The sequence below is a fragment of the Orussus abietinus genome, unplaced genomic scaffold (assembly GCF_000612105.2).
Source record: "Orussus abietinus isolate OABI.00-Male unplaced genomic scaffold, Oabi_2.0 scaffold2, whole genome shotgun sequence".
In the NCBI taxonomy this organism is placed as follows: Eukaryota; Metazoa; Arthropoda; class Insecta; order Hymenoptera; family Orussidae; genus Orussus; species Orussus abietinus.
This window is the reverse complement of record NW_019396012.1, coordinates 2,133,844-2,153,531: the sequence shown is the minus strand read 5'-3', so window position 1 is coordinate 2,153,531 and position 19,688 is coordinate 2,133,844. Positions and strand designations below refer to the sequence as shown.

The 19,688-nt window shown below is 59.4% G+C and overlaps 1 protein-coding gene across 4 annotated transcripts in view; it reads left to right on the top strand.

The window, feature by feature from the left end:
* Positions 1–19,688, top strand: part of LOC105700614 (protein groucho) — a 59,247-nt gene that overhangs the window by 6,661 nt on the left and 32,898 nt on the right. For 2 of the 4 annotated variants that reach the window (XM_012426632.2, XM_012426630.2), the window contains exons 2-4: positions 10,418–10,515; positions 13,956–14,019; positions 19,209–19,253. In XM_012426632.2, coding sequence (XP_012282055.1) covers positions 10,418–10,515; positions 13,956–14,019; positions 19,209–19,253 — 207 coding nt within the window. Of the gene's footprint in view, positions 1–10,417; positions 10,516–12,164; positions 12,229–13,955; positions 14,020–19,208; positions 19,254–19,688 lie in introns of those variants that run through there. The other 2 variants (XM_012426631.2, XM_012426633.2) reach the window with 2 other exon arrangements.

Below are 19,688 nucleotides of genomic sequence, written 5' to 3'. Positions count from 1 at the left end.
TGGGACCGCGAGGGATGGTTTCAACCCTTTCGGGAACCCGGGGGCCGGCACGGGATCCGCGCCGGTTTTCCGCGAGAGAGCGGGGCAAATATTTGCCGGATGTTCCGGCCCGAATCCGCGCGGCCCGTCCGCGCACGGCGGCGTTAAGGGTCCGCCCGTCGTCATGGATACCGTCGAAAAACGTTCAAATATTTGCGCCGCGGGAGCTCGTTTGTCCGGGCGGTTCCGCGCGGACGAGTCGCTGCGGGTCGCCGGCGGGACGCTTCCGGCCGGCCCTCTCTCCTCGCTGGAAATCATTTCCAAGGAAAAAAGAGGGATGACTCTCTTCTTTCTTTTTTGGGGGGTTTCCTATTCGCTCCTTCCGATTGCCCGATTTTTCACGGGATAGAGTCTTTCGAGGGAGAATTCTCCGTCCTACTGTTTCGTCCTTAATGCAGGCGGCGCGGGGATGCGGCCGCGGACGCGGAACGCGGGGCGGAGGGCGGCCCTCCCCGCTCGCGCCGGCGCGAGCCGAGCGCGCGGAATTATTCACCGCTAATGGGAACTTGAATACCGAGGATAAATTCGCCGGCCATTACTACCGTTGCGTCAGGAGTTACGGCGTTTACGAGACGGCGGTGCCGTTTGTCCGGTTTCGTTTAATTTTATTGCCGCTCATCGCCGAGCTCTAACCCTCCCCCTCTCCACGCGCCGTTAATCGCCGAGATTATTTCGGAAATTCGAAAAACGCGCCGAGCGGTCCCTTTACCGCCGCACTGACTCGATAACGACGCCGAGCTTGCCTTTTTTTTTTTCTTTTTTTAGGGGCCGTCGTTTAAGCCGAACAGCCGATTCCGCCGTTAAACGTCGGGGTTATTGACCGATTTAACTCCTTTGCTCGCTCACTCCTCCACTCTTTCCTTTCCTCGATTTCGCCTCGGGCCGATTTTCTCCGGATTCCGGATTCCCGTTTACCGATTGCACCGGTCGGATCTCCCGGAAAGGTATGCCCCCCCCTTTTTTTTTTCTCTCCCCCTTTTCCGCGCGCGTAATTCCAGCGGCGAGTAATTGAATTTTCGCCGAACCGAGGCGCGATTCCGCGGGGGCCGATTTAATCGTCGACGGGCGACTGTGCTCTATGAAATTATTCACGGCGACCGTGCACGTAAGAACACCTTTCGGGGAGTAGGAAAGCTCTTTGCCCGGCCCATTAACGAGCACTCGGTTTCCCGGCCCCGAACTCGGCGTCATCGTTCATCATCCCCCGGGCAGGACGTTTACGGAGTCCACGCCCGCCCCCGCGCGTAATTAGAGTGGAAATTAATTAAATTACAATTTGCCCGTCCGCTCGGGAGAGAGAGAGAGAGAGAACGCGAGAACGGGGCTTTAGTACCTACTCGGTCCGTGCAATTAGCAACAATTGACTCCTCCCCCAGTCGGAAATATTTATACGATAACGCGCGCGCTGTAGAGGGACTGGGGGGGGGGGCACTCTTCCAAGGGTGCCGTCAACCGCCCTTGGGTGCCCGTTAACGAGCGGCCTCGTTTCCGCGTGTCCCGAACTCGGCGGGGCCATTCATCATTTCCCGCCACCCTGGCGTTTACAAACCCATCCCCTCGCCCCCCCCTCTTCCGGGCAGGTGCAGCCGCATCGCGATCTTGCAACTGTCCAAACAAGCCCCCGGGTCGGAACCTCTCCATATCGGCGTCCCACTTCCCCAGTTCCCGTCTTGCTCGTCACGCGGGGGTGTAAAGGGGGTTGCGGTGGGGTGTGGGGGGAGCCGTCGTAATTTTCGTAAGCGGGGCATTCGAACCGATGCGCTCGATCGGGAGGGTCCCATGGTCGACGTGTCTCTCTCGCACTCCCGCGGAGACCCCGCGCTCCCTCTCCCTCTCGCTCCTTCGGCGGTGGGAGCGTTAAGCTAAATTAACATAAGAGCGTGTGTGCAAACAGGGAGCGCGCGGGGAGACGAACGAGCGGACCTAGGGCGGGGGGGGGGATGCGGCGGAAACACGTGTCCCACACGGAGATAGTTAATTACTCGTTTGTGCGCGATGGAGCGAGCCGAGGAGAGAGAGGGAGAGAGAGAGTGGACCCCGGTGGAGCGAGGGAGCGACGCCTCCTCCGCGCCGGCATGCGGGCCGCGCGAGGGGGAGCGAGAGGGAAAGCTACCCCGGACGGGGAGAGCGAGAGAGAGAGCAGGCGAGCGCCGACCGCGCGGCGGGCGGTACCCCCGAGAGAGGGAGCGAGAGGGAGAGGCGGGGGCGGACCAGACGCCGGCCGCGGACGGGGACCACCCGAGATAGGGACGGGGCGAAAAACGAGGATGAGGTTAATGATATACATGGAGGGGCTACCGTGCCGGCGCGGCGTGATCCCATCTGCGGCGGGGCATAACCCCCCCGCCCCCTAGTCCCTTCCGCCCTTATAATCTGACGCCGTATAAGCGCGACCGTTTCGCCTTCCCGGTTTATCGCTACCCGCGAACGGCCCCGTAAACGCGGCCGCCCTCGAGCAGGTGCTCCGCGAAATCTCTCGACTTCTCTCCTCTTATTTCGTGCGTTAACGACGCGACTCTTTCGTCTTTGGATTATTTCTTAGGTTCAGGCCGAAGGTCGATCCCTGCCCTACCGATCGCGTCGTCGGGCTCTTAACGAGCCGCGAGCCCGGACCGTGGAAGCCCGACGACGTGGGTGGTGACACGCGTTCCCCCCCGTCCTTCCACCTTCTTTGGACTCCTGTCTTCGTTCTCCTCGCCGAGATGCACGTCGGTTTTCTGTCCACCTCTGCTCGGGCATAATCACCCGATCGAGCGATCGCGTCCATGGCGAGGTTCTCAGAGAATCCGAGGACTCTCGAGACCCCGGACTCGCGCAAGGATCGACGATTAACTCGGCCCCCCTCGTCGCGCTCGTACACGCGTTTATGCGCGCGCCGAAAGAACACCCTCTCTCGGGTCCCTCCCTCCCCCTCGTTCTCCCCGACTCGCTCGCGTAGGTAAATGCCGACAACGGGATGGAGTGGTACCACCTTCCGCGGCGTGTACATCCAGCACCCCTTCCCCCGTACATAGGCTCCCTGGCGGCGGATGTGCCGGTACATACTTAGGAGCGCCGCGGCCGGAGGCGGAGGGAGGGGGAGATGCATCTTGCGCCTCCTATGTGCACACGCTCGGGAGCGCGGCTCCAGAGCGCGGTAGAGGTGAGGGAGAGAAAGAGATAGAAGCACCGGAGGAAAGAGAGGGAGAAACGAAGCCGAGTCAAGCGAGATAGTTACAAGCGGATTCTCCTCTCCGCCTTTACATCCTCTCGCCAGTGGCGTAACGAGCCGCCCTGGGGCCCCCGTGTCCCATCCCCCGTAGCCCTGCTCCGGCCGAAGGCTCTCGAGCACCTGCGAGCGGATGGCCGGATACTCTCCCGGGAGTATCGCGATATCCCCCACTATCACCGTCTCTCTCCGTCTCTCTTCGCCCTTTTATCCCCGGCGCCAGCCTTCCCTCCAGGGGGGAAAGGGGGTGACGAGGAAGAATACGGGCATTTCCCGACGACATTTCCGAGCGATCCGCCGAACGGATTCTCCCCGTCGGGGGTTGGGGGGCTCCTCCCCCCGTGGAAACTCACGGGTGGGCTCCCATTGTGCATGACGCCCAACGAGCCGTGCTCGCGTCGTAATCGATCCGCCCTGGTGTCTTGATTTCGAAACCTGGGGATCTTCCTGGCGCGCCTTCGCTGTCTTTCCCTCTCTCCCTTTCTGCTCTTTCGAGGGCGTCGTCGGAGCCCTTCTTGAATAAGGAGGGCTGGGGCGTTTCGGCCGGGCGACAAAGGGAGGAAAGCTGGTTGTCCATGGTTCGGTATAGGACTAGCGGGTCGCCGCTGATATGGCCGGCATTAGTCGTTGATAAGGGCGAAAGTCGCGCTTTTGGGGCGCAGGGAGCCTCTCGGGCCCTCGCACGCGATACGGGGATAATGGCGACCCGCGGGCGAAACTCGCCGCTTATTTTCGTACCCCTCGGCTGAGATAAAGCTCGAGCCTGCCCTGGGACGCCGGGATTATTGTTCGGAACGAAAGAGTGAGCTGATGATAAGAACGCGTTAATGATAACTCCGGTCTCCGGTGGGCAGTTCGTTCCAAAAATCCGGACGCGCCCCCCGGGCGGGAGAGGTTGAAGGGCCTCCCCAGGGGCGTTCGCGCCAGGAAGGGCGAGATATACGGAGGACTACCCCCTTGGAGGCGCTCGAATGTTATTTATAATTCGGCCCTCGCGGGAGCGGTGTTCCGATGAGCTACGCGGGTGGAGGTCCTCACGGCCATTGTCCCGGAATACGCACTTTTGGAGCGCGGTCCGACGACTGCGGTGAGGAGGGCTCGGATTTGCTCTAGGAAGGCCGTTTCCACCTAAATATTAAAATTAAAAAGTAGAGACCATTTGAAATAGCATCGTGATAATAATATGCGAATATAATGAAAATTTGGTTGCCAAGGGCAAAGTTTGAGTTTCTAATGAATTGAGAAAACGTAAATTGTAGGGAACCTGTCGTGCGATCCGGCGATCCGGCGATCCGGCGATCCGGCGATCCGGCTGCCGGTTCGCCGCTGGATCCGGCGCCCGATTGGCCGGCCCGGCTCCAACGGAAACCCCGCGGGGCCGGCTGGGGCGCGACGGGGCAAAAACGGGGTTTATGACTGTAACAGATTAGGCGGCCTCGAGCCCCGGTTCTTGCCGATCTTCCTATTATCGCGGCTTTTGTTGGCCCGACCGCTTTTGTCGCGCCTTTGTCGCGCGACGCGCTAACAGTGCCGGGTCCGGGTCGACGTTATGCGACAGTTGGCCGATATTCGAGGGGGCCCCCCCTTTTGTGCGGCTTGAGTGCCACCGGCGCACTCGTTGATACCGGGGACGAGTTCCGCCGGTTCCGGGCCGACGCGAGTTAAGGGCCACTTCGGGAGGAGGGTAAATATTGTGGAAGGGTCGTTTCGATCCCACAGATATTTTTCTCCAACCCTTTTCCTAGCCTCCCCCCACGGTCGAGATCGTAAGGTTTAGGGCATTAAAATGTAGAAAGTGCTTCGCACTCCCGCGACTCACCGAAAATTGCCCTTTTATCTATCATCGTTATCGTTATTATAAATCATTATACGGCGCCGCGTTTTCCACTTACCGTCGACCGAATTACCGCCTAGTTACCGGGGAGCGGTTTCGCGCCATCGCTGCTCGGGTCATTAATAATGAGCCGTTGCCAATTAAACTAACGATACACGTGACGTGCACCCTCCGGTTATCCCTCCTCGACGACATGCACGCGTCGGGCACTCTCTTCCCTCCTCCCTCCTTCCCCGTTTTCCCTTCGATCCCCGAGGAAGCGAGTCATTTCCGCGGATAACATAATGCACGCGAAAGTACAGGCTTTAGCCGCGTTTCTCTCTCAATTTCACCCTTGTCTCCATCTGGCACCCTCCCACGCGGGGGGGCGAGGGTGGAGGCGGGGGTAAATGACTCTTATTTGGACGGGAGCTTTCGTGGTCGTTATCGGGAACGTTTACTTTAAACCCCCTCGGCCACGTGGGCGTTTCGATCCTTGTCGGGACGAGCACGAACTGCCAAGCGACCGGTCGATATATGAAGTGGTCACGGCTGTAGGATGCACCCGTACACGCGTGTCCGTGGATTTCATATTACGAGTGCACGTCCAGATGGACCGGATGATCGAGGGGAGTGCGTTTCGAGGGCGGGAATCTACTCTCGATTGCTCGAAAATCAGCCACCCCTTCGTTGTTCCACTGCCCTTGGTCGTACTCGTGTCGGCCCTTAAGGGCGATAAAAAGTGCCGACTCTTGCCGTGGAATTCGTCCAATGAAAAAAATGAGATCCGGGGGGGTTAGGTCCCGATTTAATCAGTTCCTCTCAATCGGAGTCGCCCTGACCCACCCTTCGGGATTTTTTGCGCCTCTTTTGAACCTCCCCCGGCGCTTCGCACCGTCCCCGTGTGGTCTCTCTTTTTGCTTTCGCACCCCTCGCCGGTTTTTGCCCCTCCCTCGGCGGCCCTTTGACTCGCACCCTCCCCCTCGGGTTACCCCTTTTTATTAGAGCTCGGAGGTTAGCGTGTCGGGGCGAATGTTGCTACGGGAAGGGCGAAAACCGCCCTGGGTTGTCAGCCGGTGAGAAATGAGTGTCACCGGTCGGCCTTCCGCCCTCGTTATTGTTTCCCTGCCGGCTCCGCTCTAATTTCGGCAGACCGCCGAATAACGGGTGGCCCACCCTCTCGTCCACAGAACACCTACCCCGTAATATCGTCCCGGTCTTTTTCTTTCCTTTTTTTTTTTATGTGCATCCTGTCGAACAAAAATAAATTGTTTAATATTCGAACGAACAAGGTAACCATACGCGACGTCTCCATTCTCACGTTGAGCAGTTTAAAACCGAGTCACGGAAAATCCTATGAGAGTTACCGTGCGTAATTCCACCGCGATGCGATTTTACGGGAGGACGATCCGATTGAAAATAAGGATGATCGCCCTTGCCGGTTACCCCCCTTCGATTTTCGGCCGATTTCCTGGGGGACGTTAATCCCCGGGGGATGACTCGGTCCCCGGTTTTGCTCTTCGGTGGTGCAACACGGTGCAAGGGTGCCCGTGCATACAATGCCCCAGCAGAGGCGCTCCATTGTCGTCGTTGAAAGCGCCGAGCTGGGGGGTAGCGGGGTACGAAGAATGCATTTATTTGTACCGTTGCGACGAGGGGCTCCCCCTGGAACGATCCGTCCATGGGGCGAGGAGGGAACCCCATTAATGGGGCCGCATCGCTCCACGGCCAGCAATCGGCGCGATCGTCGCGACCCGTGGGGTACAATTGGGGAAAATTGGGGGGGGGTCGAAGTTGGTCGGGGGAGCCGGGCCCGAACGGCTGGATGTCGGCGCAACGGCGCGTGCGCGATGCGTGCCGCGACCAGTTGGGTTGCCTCGATGCTATCGCCTTAATTGGCCGGTCGGTTAAACCGCGGCGCGACTTTATCGACGGAGGATCTCGAGCGCGGAGGGTTGCACGATGCCGAAGGGGGCGGGCGTCGTCGCGGGACCGGCGTCGTTAAACGGGGCGGTCGCGACCGAAGGAATTTACGACTCCCCCCTTCTAACGATAATTGACTGATTTATCATTACCCCCCTGGAGACTACCCTTGCGGCGATAAAAGGATGCTTTACGACACGCAACTGTCGAAAAAAGGGGGAGCTCGCGACATCCGAGCCCCCGGCCATTCGGCGGACGTTAACGCGGCCTCGGGCCCGAAATTACGGCGCGCGGGGGGGGGGGGGGGCGATAATTCGCCACGTCGACGAATTCGAGTGGCGCTGAATCAATATTAACGACACCATTAACGGCGCGCGAATCGGGTATTTCGGGCGGACCGCGCCATCTCTCTCTCGCGCGCTAGCCCGGGCGCATGCCTCCCTCTCGCTCGCCGACGAGGAAAATCGGTAAGACGCGTCGATGCGAAAATTCGTCGGGCCAGGGGCCGGGGGTGGGGGCGGGGCACGGACGCCGACTCCGCGCCTCGTCGCGGCCATTATGCCATGCATTATTTATGTCATTCCGGTGCCGTACAATGTGGAGCCACGAATCAAAATGCATTGCTTATGCAAATGGCGGTCGTGCCCCGCAACTCGACGACGGGTATACGGACGACCGGAGCGGAGTCGTCGGCGTGCCCGGCGAATAATCGTAATGATCGATAAGACGGACAGGTTCCGGGGAGGGTGCACGGTCCCGCGGTAGGGTTCCCGAGGTCGCTCGTCCGCATCTTCTCGGAGCGACGCTCCGCGCGCCGCCTCTCGGGCGCGACTGCGAGGTCCGGGCGCGACCTCGGGTCGCTCGCTCGCGAGGGTGGCGGCGCACGCCCCTTGGCCGCCGAGCGGGCCCTTCTCGGGCGGCGGCGGCGTGGTGGGGGGAGCCCGAGGCTTAGTCGCTCAGAAGCTGCGGCCGCGGCTGGCCATCCGGTGGTCGCGCCCGCAAACCGCCAGTCTGCGGCTTTGCGGCGCGGCCGAACCGCCGGGCTCTCCCCGCCGCTCGCCTCGCCCCGCGCGCCCCATTTGCCCGGTCTATTCGGCCGGCTTAGTCTCGCGGTGTTCGCCGAATCAAATGCTCCCTCTCCGGGAGCCCTCGGAGCCTCTTCACCCGCGCGCGAGCCGCACCAAAGCGACCGAGAGATCTCTTTAATGCGCCCCGACCCGGCTTCGCCTAACCTCCCTTTTCCAAGCTCCCCTCCGTAGGGAAGGAATACCTATCCCCGAAACCGAACCGCAGTTTCACCTTAATCGCATCCAACGATCGTTCTCGCGGAAACTCGCGAGGCACAGCGTCCAGGGCGCCGTCGCGCCCGAAATCCGCCGTCCTCGTGGTAGGGGAGCGAGCGATCCCCTCCATCCCCAACCCTCCCCCCGGGGGCGAGCCGACGCTCGCGGGAAAGCCGAGCCGCTGGTTCCGCGCGCAAAGCGAGCGAAAAGCCAATAAATAAATTGGATTGCCGGCCGGCTTTGCCGCGTCAAATGGGATTAGCGATTCTGCCGATCAGCAGCGGGGTTGCCAGTTCGCCGCGCCCTCGCATCCCCCCGACCCCCCCCCCCCTTCCGCCGGGGGGCCTCGGGGCGCTCTTTTAACGCCCCTAACCGGAAGCAACCGTCCGCGCTTAACACGTGTCGCCGATTTGCGGAGCGATCCGCGGTCGCGGGCGCGACGCCGGCGTCGAGGCGCGCCCTTCCATGGCTTCCCGGCGTCTCGGCCCCCTTGTCGTCACGGCGTTAACGCGCCCCCTTGTCTTCCCCCCCCAACCCTCGCCCTCCTCCGCCTCTGATCAACCTCTCGCCGGCTTACTACGCTCCTCGCTCGATCGATGGCTCGACACTTGTAATGCGCCCGGTGGAGACGCGTCTTATCGACCGGCCGATCCGCGCCGCGGAAACCCGACCCTTAGGGCCCGGGGCAAAGCCCAGCGACATCGTTTGCTCCCCCGGGGAGAGAAATCTAATTTGCCCCTCTCTTTCTCCCGGCAGCCCGGGGGTTGTAAGCCCCTCGGATCTCGGGATCTAAAGTAGGTTTCGGTGTTCCCCGGCGTATCGGCCCGGCCCGAATGGGATGCTAAAAAACTACTCTCGCCGCCGAGGTGTCGCTCTCTTTTGTCGACGCCAGCGCCGAGTCGGGGACGCCCAGGGAAACGGGATTAATCTCGGAATTTGTCGAAGTTTATACGGAGGGGCTGGAAGGGTGGCGGTCTTTTTTCCGGTTATTAAGCCGTCGACTCTTTCTCTCTCTCTCTCTTATTCTCTGGCACTCTCCCCAGTCCCGGCGCTTGGCGTCGTTGTTTTTTGGCGTCGCTTTGATCCCCGGCCCGCCCGGGTCGTCGGCTCGTTTGTCGTCGACTGCTTCTTGACCGTCTCTATTTCCGAGACGGCCGACGCGGCCGCGCCGCGTCCAAACATCCTAAATCTTTCGCGCGTCCGCGCAACATAGCGAACGGTTCGCGCTTGATTATTTACCCTGGCGCGAATCGCGGCTTCGCCGTCGAAATAGATCCCGAGGGGCGTCGTCGTCGAGGGGACGAGAGTTTCCCCTGTCCCCGAAATCGAGATACGGGAACCTCCCTCGGGGGGGATCCCCCGGATTTAAGACACTCCGCGAGAGGCTCTCATTTTTCTTTTGTTTTTTTTTTTATCAGACCCTTATCGTTAATCGCAATTAATAGTTTGGCGCATTTCCCAGGCTTATCGGCGCACTATCGAGCTACCTCGCGGTTGAATGGCGGAATTTCTCGCGCGAAAAACGCTCTTTTTTACAGGCACCTTGCGCCGCGAGTTATCCGCCTTTTATGCGCCTTCCTCTTTGACGCCTCCACCCCCTCCCGCAGAGATACAGGGATGCAAGATTCCAGGCCGGATGTCTGCGCGGCACTCGCGTTCGACTCTCGACCTACATCGCGGTCGTTAAATCCGCGGTTCCCTTTTACGGCCGCGCGTAAAATCCGCGCGCGCGGCGCGGCGGCCATTTTACTTTTCGGCGATCTTGTCGCTCCCCTTCTCTCTTTCTTCTTCGCCCCCTTTGTCGGTGATTTCGACTTGTCTCTTGTAGTTCCGCGGCGCCCGCGCGTTAGGGGCGGGATTTCCGCGGGCGGAAACCGCACGCGGACCCTTTCCGAGCCCTAGCGGATCGTTCGCAATTCGAATGCCCCCGCGTACGGTGCGGTACGCGGGTGGTACGTAAAGGCGAGTCGTTTAGAGGATCCTTCTCGAAGGATCGCTCCTTTATGCGGCGACCGATCGGCCGATAAATATTTATCGTCCTTCGCTGGGCGTTTCCGGGACGCGGGATGAGAGCGAGGGCGGTCGGGGGAGAGCGTCGTTCTCTTTATTCTTTTTTTTATTAATCGAGGCTTTCTCCTTGCTTGTTCCCAGGGCCCCCCGCAGCCTGGACAGCCGTTCAAGTTCACGATAGGCGAGTCCTGCGACCGCATCAAGGAGGAGTTCAACTTCCTTCAGGCGCAGTACCACAAGTGAGTTGGCCCGATCGCCGGTCGGATTTATCGCCCCTCCCACGGGGAACGACGAGGGGATTCTCGTAATACCGGGGAGGACGGAGGCGGCCGCATTGTTCGGAAAATCGCCGGTCTCACCCCGATTCTCGGAAAATCCGAGGAATTCCCCCCCGTGGAATTTTCGTCAGATTTCCCGGGAGGATTCTTCCGCGAGTTTTCCCCCGGAAAACCGCGGCCGAGGTCCGGAAGACCCTCGACGCGCCGGTACCTTATTGGACCTCTTTGCGCGGTCTCGGCGAGAAGTCCCCTCGTCGCTCGAGAGGGAAATATTTCTATCGGTCGAGCATCGAAGTTCGATACGTCGAGCCGCGGGAAACGCGACGGAATCGCGGAAGCCCCTGCACACGGCCGACACCTCGGTGGGAGGCGAGAGGAGGGAGTTTACCGGGATCCTGGGCGAATCGCACGCACGATTAGCGCTAGCACGCACGCGGGATTGCACCCGCGGATGTCCATTACTTCCTCCGGATAACGGAATAATGGACCTCCGCGCGGAATTCCAGAGGGCATTGGAGAGCCCCGAGCCGTGCCGAAAATTCCCTCCCGCTCGGCAGAGGATTTCCCTCGGCAGAGCGGGCGCGCGCTAAACGCCACTTAAATGCCGCGGGCCGGAAGCGCTCGGAATCGGGAGCGAGATTAATCCGCGCAAGCCACCGGTGGATGCGGGTCTGGCGCGCTCGACCGCGAATGCGGACCCTTTTATAGGGGCGCGCGAGGACAGGCCCGCACCAATCACAGGGCTCCTAGAGCGTCGCGCCTCCTGATTGGTCGAGGCGCCCGGAAGGATCTCGCGTGTCGCGGATGGAACGATCGCGGGGTCACGCAGAGCCGGCCGGTCGCGCAACGCGGGCGGACGGGAGCGCGTTACGCGCTTAGGACGCCGGCTACAACCGCGGCCGGGGATTACGCGCGTCGGGCGCGTTAAGTCGTAACGTTACGCGCTACCTGCGGCGACGATAGAGGCTTAAATTACCGTTTCGTGTCGCCGGCCCCGGGCATGTGCCGTGGCTTAACACGCTCGCGCCCTCGTTTACACGCGAGCACGCGAGCATGCGAGCCGAGCGCGCACACGGACGCGCCGAGGTGCGCGAAGGGGAATACTCCTTGCGGTATATCCGCCGCCGACTAAAACCGGCCGGCCGTAAATGGAGCCGCGTCCTTCGCGGCGTCTCCGACCGCTGCGAGGGGCCTGCGGACCGGCCGAGGAAAAAGGAGAGAAAAATATAGTAACCGACAGGTGCGCCACCGTGCGAATCGTCCAGCTGGAATCTTCATCGAGGCATTTTTCGCGACACTCGTGCCGTGTGCAGGGACCGACGCGGAGGATTCCCGGAGCCCGCGACTCGCGACGATTCCGCGGAGCCGGGAGACCGACCGAGGGAAGAGTTCTCGCGTTTCTAATACACGTACGCGTATACGTATACATTTCTTTTAATCCTCCCTTTTAATCCTCGACCTCAGGGCGCGGCGCCCTCCTTTCTTTCTCTCTTCCCCCCCCCCTTTACCGCCGACAAAACGGTGCTCTACCCCTCCGAAATGGACCGCGCGACTCTTCCCTCGGGCCCACCTCGTCGGAGGATTTTAATGATCTTCTTGTTCCCGTACAGCCTTAAATTGGAGTGCGAGAAACTGGCCAGTGAAAAAATTGAGATACAGAGGCATTACGTGATGGTAAGAGAGCCGCCCCTGGAGGAGGCCGCCTAAGGCGGCACCGGACACTTGCGAGCGGGTTGTTTCGCCACTTTGTTCCCTTTATTCCATGTTTATTTTTTTTCCCCTTCATTTTTTACGTTCACTTCACCCGACCCCCCCAATTTCTTCCCGTTCGACTTCGCCGCTCCGCTCGAGGAATTCGACCGCGCCGCGGGGGATTCGCGGAACTCGCGTTTCCCGCGGAAAATCGGACGCGACCCGCAAACGGTCGGCGCGTTATCGCGGAACGCGGCCCGGAGAGTGCGTGCGCGCGCAGGTGTTCGAGCCGGGGCCCGGTAACGGCCGTTATTAGTTTAACGAGTCCGCGTAATCTCCGCCGAAGCAACGGCTTAACGGTTCCCGGGCGTTGGCCGTGATTAGGCCCCCGGCCCGCGACAAGTGCGCTCATTGCGTGCGGAATATCCCGCTTTCGGCGAGGCGAGCGGCGTTAAATTTAACGCCTTATGTCCGAGCGGGCCGCGCCGTAAATTTTACGGGCGTCGTAGGCCTCTCCTTTACGAGAGCGAATTTATCGCACTCGTTAGCGCCGCGACGCGCGTCGCGCCTCGCAGGGGAAAAGCGATTCGCCGGAAGTTCGAGCGCGAGAGCCGTTCGGCGAAAACGCGATTACGGGGAGAGACAGAGAAAAAAAAAAGGGAGCGATATTAACGACGATAATTGCGCACTCTCCCTTCCTCGCTGTCTCGTAAATTCCGCGAGCCATTCGACCTCTCGCAGGCTACTATCGAGAGTCGACGTCCTTTCGCGATATTGGGTCGGTGAAATCCTTTTTCGCAATTTTTTCGCAATTTTGAGCAATTCTCTACGATTTTCCGCTTAACGGACTGAGGGTCTCATCAAATCGCGCCAAATTCCGCGCCTCGCTCGAACGAGCGGCCCGTGACGCGGAAATCGTGACGGTGTCGTCACCGTGGTCGTCATCGCTCCCTGGCCCGTTTGCTCGCAATTACCGGTGCCGCCGTTAGGTGGGCGTTACATACACCACGCACGAGCGGCCGCCGTTGCCGCACGCGGACACGCACCGGCCGTCGTAACAATTATTATCGATGTTTGCTGCGGCTGCACTAATTGTGTGTTTTAACGGCTTGCCTGTGCACTGCTCCGATTCCCGTGGGACGGGGATATCTCGCGGATATCTCGTGGGACGATCGGAGGAAACGGATGATCTTCCGTTCTTTTGTTTTTTTTTTTCCTTCAATGGAATTTTTTAATTCTTCGTAAAGTCTCGAAATTTGGGCTCGGCATCCCGTGGAATACTCGATCGAACGGTGAACAAGTCGCCGTGTACCTTATCGAACCATAAATTCAGGCTTATCAGGTCATTCGTAGGATATAATCGAGAAACGCTCGAGGAATCCCGAGTCCATCGGAGAGGGTTCTCCCCGCTCGGTGGATTCCCCAGGGAAAGGGGGGCCGGGAACGGGAGAGGTCTTTCCCGTGGGACAAGACCTCTCGTTCGAGCGATCCTGGATTTTTCTGACGAATTTTTCGGGACCCACGAGCGATCCCGGATTTTTTGTCAGGAATTTCGGGGATCGTCGAGCGAGGGGGATGAAAAAAAAAAAAAAGAAACAAATGTGAAACTCGACGAATTACCCCTCGTATTCCCAACCGGCTTATGAATGTCGCCTGGCACCTTACTAATGTCTAGCTTACACGTGCGATTTCCTGCTTGTTCTGTCCAGTATTAAGTTGGAGCTGGAGAAACTCGCCCAGGAGAAGACCGAGATGCAGCGCCACTACGTCATGGTGAGTCTCAGGCCAAGCGGGACTGTCTTCGGTTCCTCCCTTTATCTCTGTCTCTTTCTCTCTTTCTCGTATGGTGGTTTCTTTTTACTCGCGTTACTCGTACTTTTTCTCACTTCTCACCTCGCGGCGACCGCGGCTCCTTCTCTCCCTCTCCTTCTCTCTACTTCGGTCCCCTCTTGCGTACCTCTCGGCCCCTCTCTCATCCCTCTTCCAGTCGACAGGGGAACAGCTGACTCCGCGCACCTGCGCGTTAAAGCCGCGCACGGGCATGGCGACCGTTCCCGATTCCTTTCGCGACGATTAATATTCCTGATTTATTATCGCGAGGAGAGATTTCCTTTAACTCCACCTCGTCTCGTTTCATATCCCACGTTCGCCGATTCGGCCTCGCGATACCGCGAAACCGATCTCGCCCTCGCTTCCGTTTCCATGGGATCCCTTCGAAGCCGGCATTTAGGGTTTCTCGGGTTTTCTTCGCAGACGGTTTAAGCCACCTTCCGACTCGGCTCTTAACTCGTTTAACGGGCGAGCGGGCGTCCGCGCGTTTAACGACTTCCCCGCTCATCGGGGCGACGGTAGTCGCTTCCCCGATCCTCGTCGATCCCTCTCTACCTCCCTCTTTCTCTTCGCATTCCCACGGAAGTCTCGGCGTAGTTCCGAGAATCCGCGAGTTTCCGCCGTGGCCGGCCTTTCCGCGCGGTTTCGCCCGATTTTCCGTCGTTATTCCGCCGAGCGTTTCCTCCGACTCGCTCCGTAAGGTCCTCCCTTCGCGCCTCGCGTGTTCGCGTCTCGCTCCCTCTCGCGGCAAGGCCCATCGACCCTCTCGCTCGGTCGCTCCCTCGCTTGCGTCCGCGCCGCCGCTCGTTCCCGGCAAAACCTGGGCAGCATCCTCGCGAGTCGCGCCGGTTACGAGGGAGCACGCGGCATTACGCTTTTACGACTCCTTCATGTAATTGTCGAGCTCGTGAAGTTTTACGAGCGCGCCTCGCACCGGCTCGTCGAAAAGTGCTTTCCTACGGTGCGTGCCCTCCCGGTGCCCGGGCGCACCTAACCCGGGATTGGCCGTTCCTCGTTTCGCGGCGTGTCGAGGGAATTCCTCCTCCTGGAAACGGCCGCCGAGTGAAATCGCCACCCGCCAGGGGACTCGCGATTATCTGTTTAATGCGCCCCTCGGAGCGTCGATAGCACCCCCTTCTTTTTACCAGGACGGAACCTCGCTCCGTCCTCCACGTACTATCAGATGGCTGGAAAAAAGAAATCCCGGCTAGAGCCTGTACTTTGAAAAGAAAGAAAATCTCGTTTCCAGATTGCACTTGGGAAGGAAAATCGCGCGACCGGTCTGCACTATGCGGAAAAAAAAAAAATATACATACATAAAGTCCCGTATCCAGGATGCACTTTGGGAAAGAAGTCCCGCCGACCGGGCTGCACTTTTTGGCGGGATGCACGCGAAAGGAAATCCGGGTAATTGAGGTCCCCGTCGCCTCGCCGGGAGTCGGGCGGAAACGGGTGGGGGGGATAAAAAGCTGGGGGGGAAAAGAACCCCACCGCCCGCCCTCGGGCTTTCCTTTTGGCTCTGGCGACGCGCACGCCACACATGGTCGCCCCGGTAACGCGGCGCCAAGTGGAATCCCCGGCTCCGGTTTCGCCACCGAGTCTTTCCTCGAAAGAACGTAACTCCGATTTCGAGGTCCCCTTTCCGCAGGGGGGAGGGGTGGAGTTCCCGCGTTATCGCGCTCAAGGGGGGCCGACTCGCGTCGCGCGCTTTGATACCCTCCCCCCGGTGCCCCCTCACCGCGCGTCTAATTTTTCGCGTCGCCGCGCGACGAATTTTTCACCTTGCCGCGTTCCTTTTTTCTTTTTTCATCCTCTCTCTCTTCCTCTTTTCTATTTTTTTTTCCTTTTCCCACGCTTTTTTCTCCCGCCCCCGGACGCGTTGCCCGAGCTTTTTCGAGCACTTCCCGCGCACCCCGAATTTCCTCGGCGCATAAATTCGTCCCCTCCCCTCTCTGGTTGCCACATTTCCGCTAAGTACCTTTCTCCGCGTATAAATTCCCGCGGCGTTAAATCTGCTCGCACGCGCGCGCGCGCGCCACTCAATTTCGTCCCCGGCCGCATTTCCGAAACGGCCGGGCGCGAGAGCCGAGTGTTTCCAAATATTTTACGGGTAATGGCCTCCTCGATGAGCGGCCCTCCGCTTTTCGGGATCCCCTCTCCCCCCCACCTCTCGCGGGGTTGGGCGCGCACCGCCAGGAAATTGCGGGAAATTCGCGTCGAACGAGGTGCAAAAATCCCTCCCCTCGTCCCAGTTTCGGTGGTGACTCTGGGCGCGGTGCTTCGGTTTTTTGCCTCTCTTTGTTATCCTCTACCGCGTGCGATTAATTCTTTTTTTCTCCCCCCCCTTCCTCGTCGGCGCGCGCAAGAGAGGCCGAAGAAAAAGGACGCGGGATCGGGGATCGCCACACTCGTCGGGGTTTAATTGAAAGGCGCTCGGGGGGGACCCCCCCGTTTTCTTGCTCGCCGCGTGGAGGGCCCGAGACATATTGGAATAACGTTTTCAGCCGGGTAATTAACATTCCGCCTCGCCGGCAGGCCGGGAGAGTCCATTAATTAAAAGCCAATTACTTGGCCGAGGCGAGGCGGCTCGGGGAGGGCCGGGGTCAAGATCTCCCCCTTCTCTGCTCGCGCCTCCCTCTTGTACTCTACCCCCTCTAGAGAGATCTGGCCGTGCTTGTATTTTTTTATTTTTTTATTTTTATTGAGACATTTCGGCTCCTCGCCGATATCAATCGAACTCTTATCGCCCGGTGCATCGCGCGATGCAATTTTGGGTGCTCGGCGATAACCGGGGCCCGCCTCGATGCTCGGTCGTTCCCACGGGACTCGACGGGTATGGGCCCCTTTTTCTCTGTCTCTTGTTCTCTTTCTCTCATTCTTTCCTCCCCTCTTTCTCTCGCTCCGCGCGTGGGGGTACGCATTACGCGCGTCCACGCGCGTCCTTTAAGTGGCGCCGGCCAAATGAAAAGGTGCCCGTCCCGAAATTAATTTCCCCGGGGTCCGAGTTAAAGGGGGCACCTAGGGGGCCCCTCGCGCAACCCCTGCACTCGGTGTCCCCGACGTGACGCCGCTGCCCCTCCTCTATACGTTGTAATCGATCCCTTTTCGATCCATCCTATCGATTCTAGATCCCAAGATCCTGGCGAAGCATTCCTTCCTGATGTGCCGAGGGAACCTAGGGGGGCAGTTCCATAGTCGGAGGGGTTCCGGCCGGGTTCCCAGGAAATACCTCGGATACGCGCAATTAGCATCGCAACCCTCCTCTCTCTCTCTCTCTCTTTTTTTTTCTCGCTCGCTAGAGAGCGGAGCTCGTGCATTTCCCTCGGTTGCGTGACCAAAGGGGCGCTCCGCGGTCGAACCGGATTAATTAGCGTTATCATAATCGTCGCCGCTCACGCGCCGCGAGAACCGCGCCTCGTTACTCGCAGTTGGTAATGCAGAGGCGTGCTGGTAATGCAGAGCGCGGCGCTCGGTGCACGTGTACTGGGGCACGCACACCTGCGCGCACCTGCCCCGGGCTTGGGGGAGGAGGGAGTCGAGGGGGGCGTTTTACGATCGCGCGGCAATAAAGGCCGTTCGCACCGAGAACCTCTCGTTCATGGAATAACGCCGTATTCAGGACGCTCGTTAAAATCGCCGTCGACTCGACTTTGCGAGAGAACCTCGAATCGACCGCAATTTCCCCGTCCCCGCCCGTCCCTCCCCTCTTTCTCCCTCTCCCTCGCCGAATTTTTTTTCCCTACCTCTTTTGTTCGGTCCCACTATGTCGAAATGAACTCGCGAAGTCTTAACGCGGGAGCGACTTTTGCCGCGATATAATTACCCCGGGACATGTAGGGGAGGGACGTTTGCCGGACGCCTTAAAACGGCGGCGAGTTCGAGAGGGCTCGTTTCTTAGCGCTTCATTCTCCTTGTTTTTCCCGGGGTTTTCGTTTTTCTTCCCGCCGGGTCGCTTCGGTATTCCGGGCACGTCGGTTGAGAGCCGCTGGACGGACCGGGGAATTAGTTAAGCGGCTCGATAGGCCATACTTGTACACACGATGTAGGAACGATGTTACCGCGAAACCGGTCTTCGATCTTTCCGTCCCGCTCGCGACGCCGTCTCGGGCGTCGGTCTCGCTCGCACCCCGACCCCGTCTCGTCGCGCTCTCTTTTTCCCCGATCGCTCCCCCCCGGGTCCGGGTCTCGTAATCGTTTCCAATCGATTAATCCTACCCGGACAGCCTCGGGGGCGGGTCCTCTTTCTCTCTCCCTCTCTTTTTCTCTCTCTCTCTCGAAATCGGACACTCGATGCCCGACGGTCATCCGATCCGATCGTAATACCGGGGACACTTGGGCCGAGGCGTCGGGAACGTCGACTCGATGTCGAGTCGTCCTCTTCGATCTTTATTTAACGCTAGAGCGCCTCCCTCTCGCCGCGGGGCCCGACCCTTTCGATTGCCTCGGCGAAATTGATTTCAACTCCTGCTCCCTCTCTCGTTTCCGTCCTTCCGTTGCCCCCTTCCCCTTTTTTATCATGCCTCCGTTCGAGCGACTCACGATTATCGCCCGGTTCCGGGATTAGACGGGTATTAAAATCGAAAATGGAAACGGGGTGGGTTTTGTCTCCTCGGTAGAGAATTATTATCGGGCTCTGTATCCTCTTCTGTACTTTTCTCGTTTTTTTTTGTTTTCCTTTTTCATATCTTCATTTATAATTCCGCTGCGCGCATCTTACCTGGGCTCGAGTATGTATGGTTTATTGTCGTCCTATTGGAGAGTCCGTGCGACGCCTACTGCTAAACTCAAGTAAGCACGAGCGAGCCTGGAAACTCGGTCGCACGAGTGTTCGCGATTCCCCTGGCCCGCCTGCGGTGATTGGTCGAGCCGGTGCATGCCGGTCGGCCGGGCCGCGCTCCAACGGAATGCTCGTTCCCTTGGAGCCGGCTGGACGCCGGGGAACGCAGCATGGTAGCCGCGCTCTTCGAGCACGTAGGATGCATGCTTGTCGTTTTTAAATGCCTACGTGTCACGCTTTGCACGATCCTCGCAATTACTCGTACGTGCGCACACTGTCTCCGGTGCTTAACCAACACGACCGTCCGAACGGGCCGCATTTTTCTCACTCACGAGTCCTCTTCTTCTTATTTCAGTACTACGAGATGTCCTACGGCCTCAACGTGGAGATGCACAAGCAGGTGAGAACGCCGACATTGAATGCTACTTCATTAAGCGCCGATGGAGATCGATTTATACCATCCGGTCGGACGCGGCGCGAGAAGGCAGCATTTCCTGCGATATATACGGTTTTACGTACACTTGCGAAGGAAGGATTTATCTTGATATATGAACACCTTGTAAACGCTTTTCTCCCTGAACGTGGGGTACTAGTCTCCTAACCAAGATGGCGTCGCGCGGTGTCACGTGGTCTATGTCACGTGGCCCATGTCACGTGGCCCGCGTTACGCGAACCGCGCCATCCCGCGCGCGATCGCGATCGCCCCTCAGTCACGTGGGACGCGTCGCCCCGAAACCATGTCGCACGGTTTCCCTGTCAGTTGAAATAGGATCGGGCCGGTTTTCGTGCGGGCGCGCGAGACTCGCCGCCGCCATGCGTCATCCGACACGTCGTA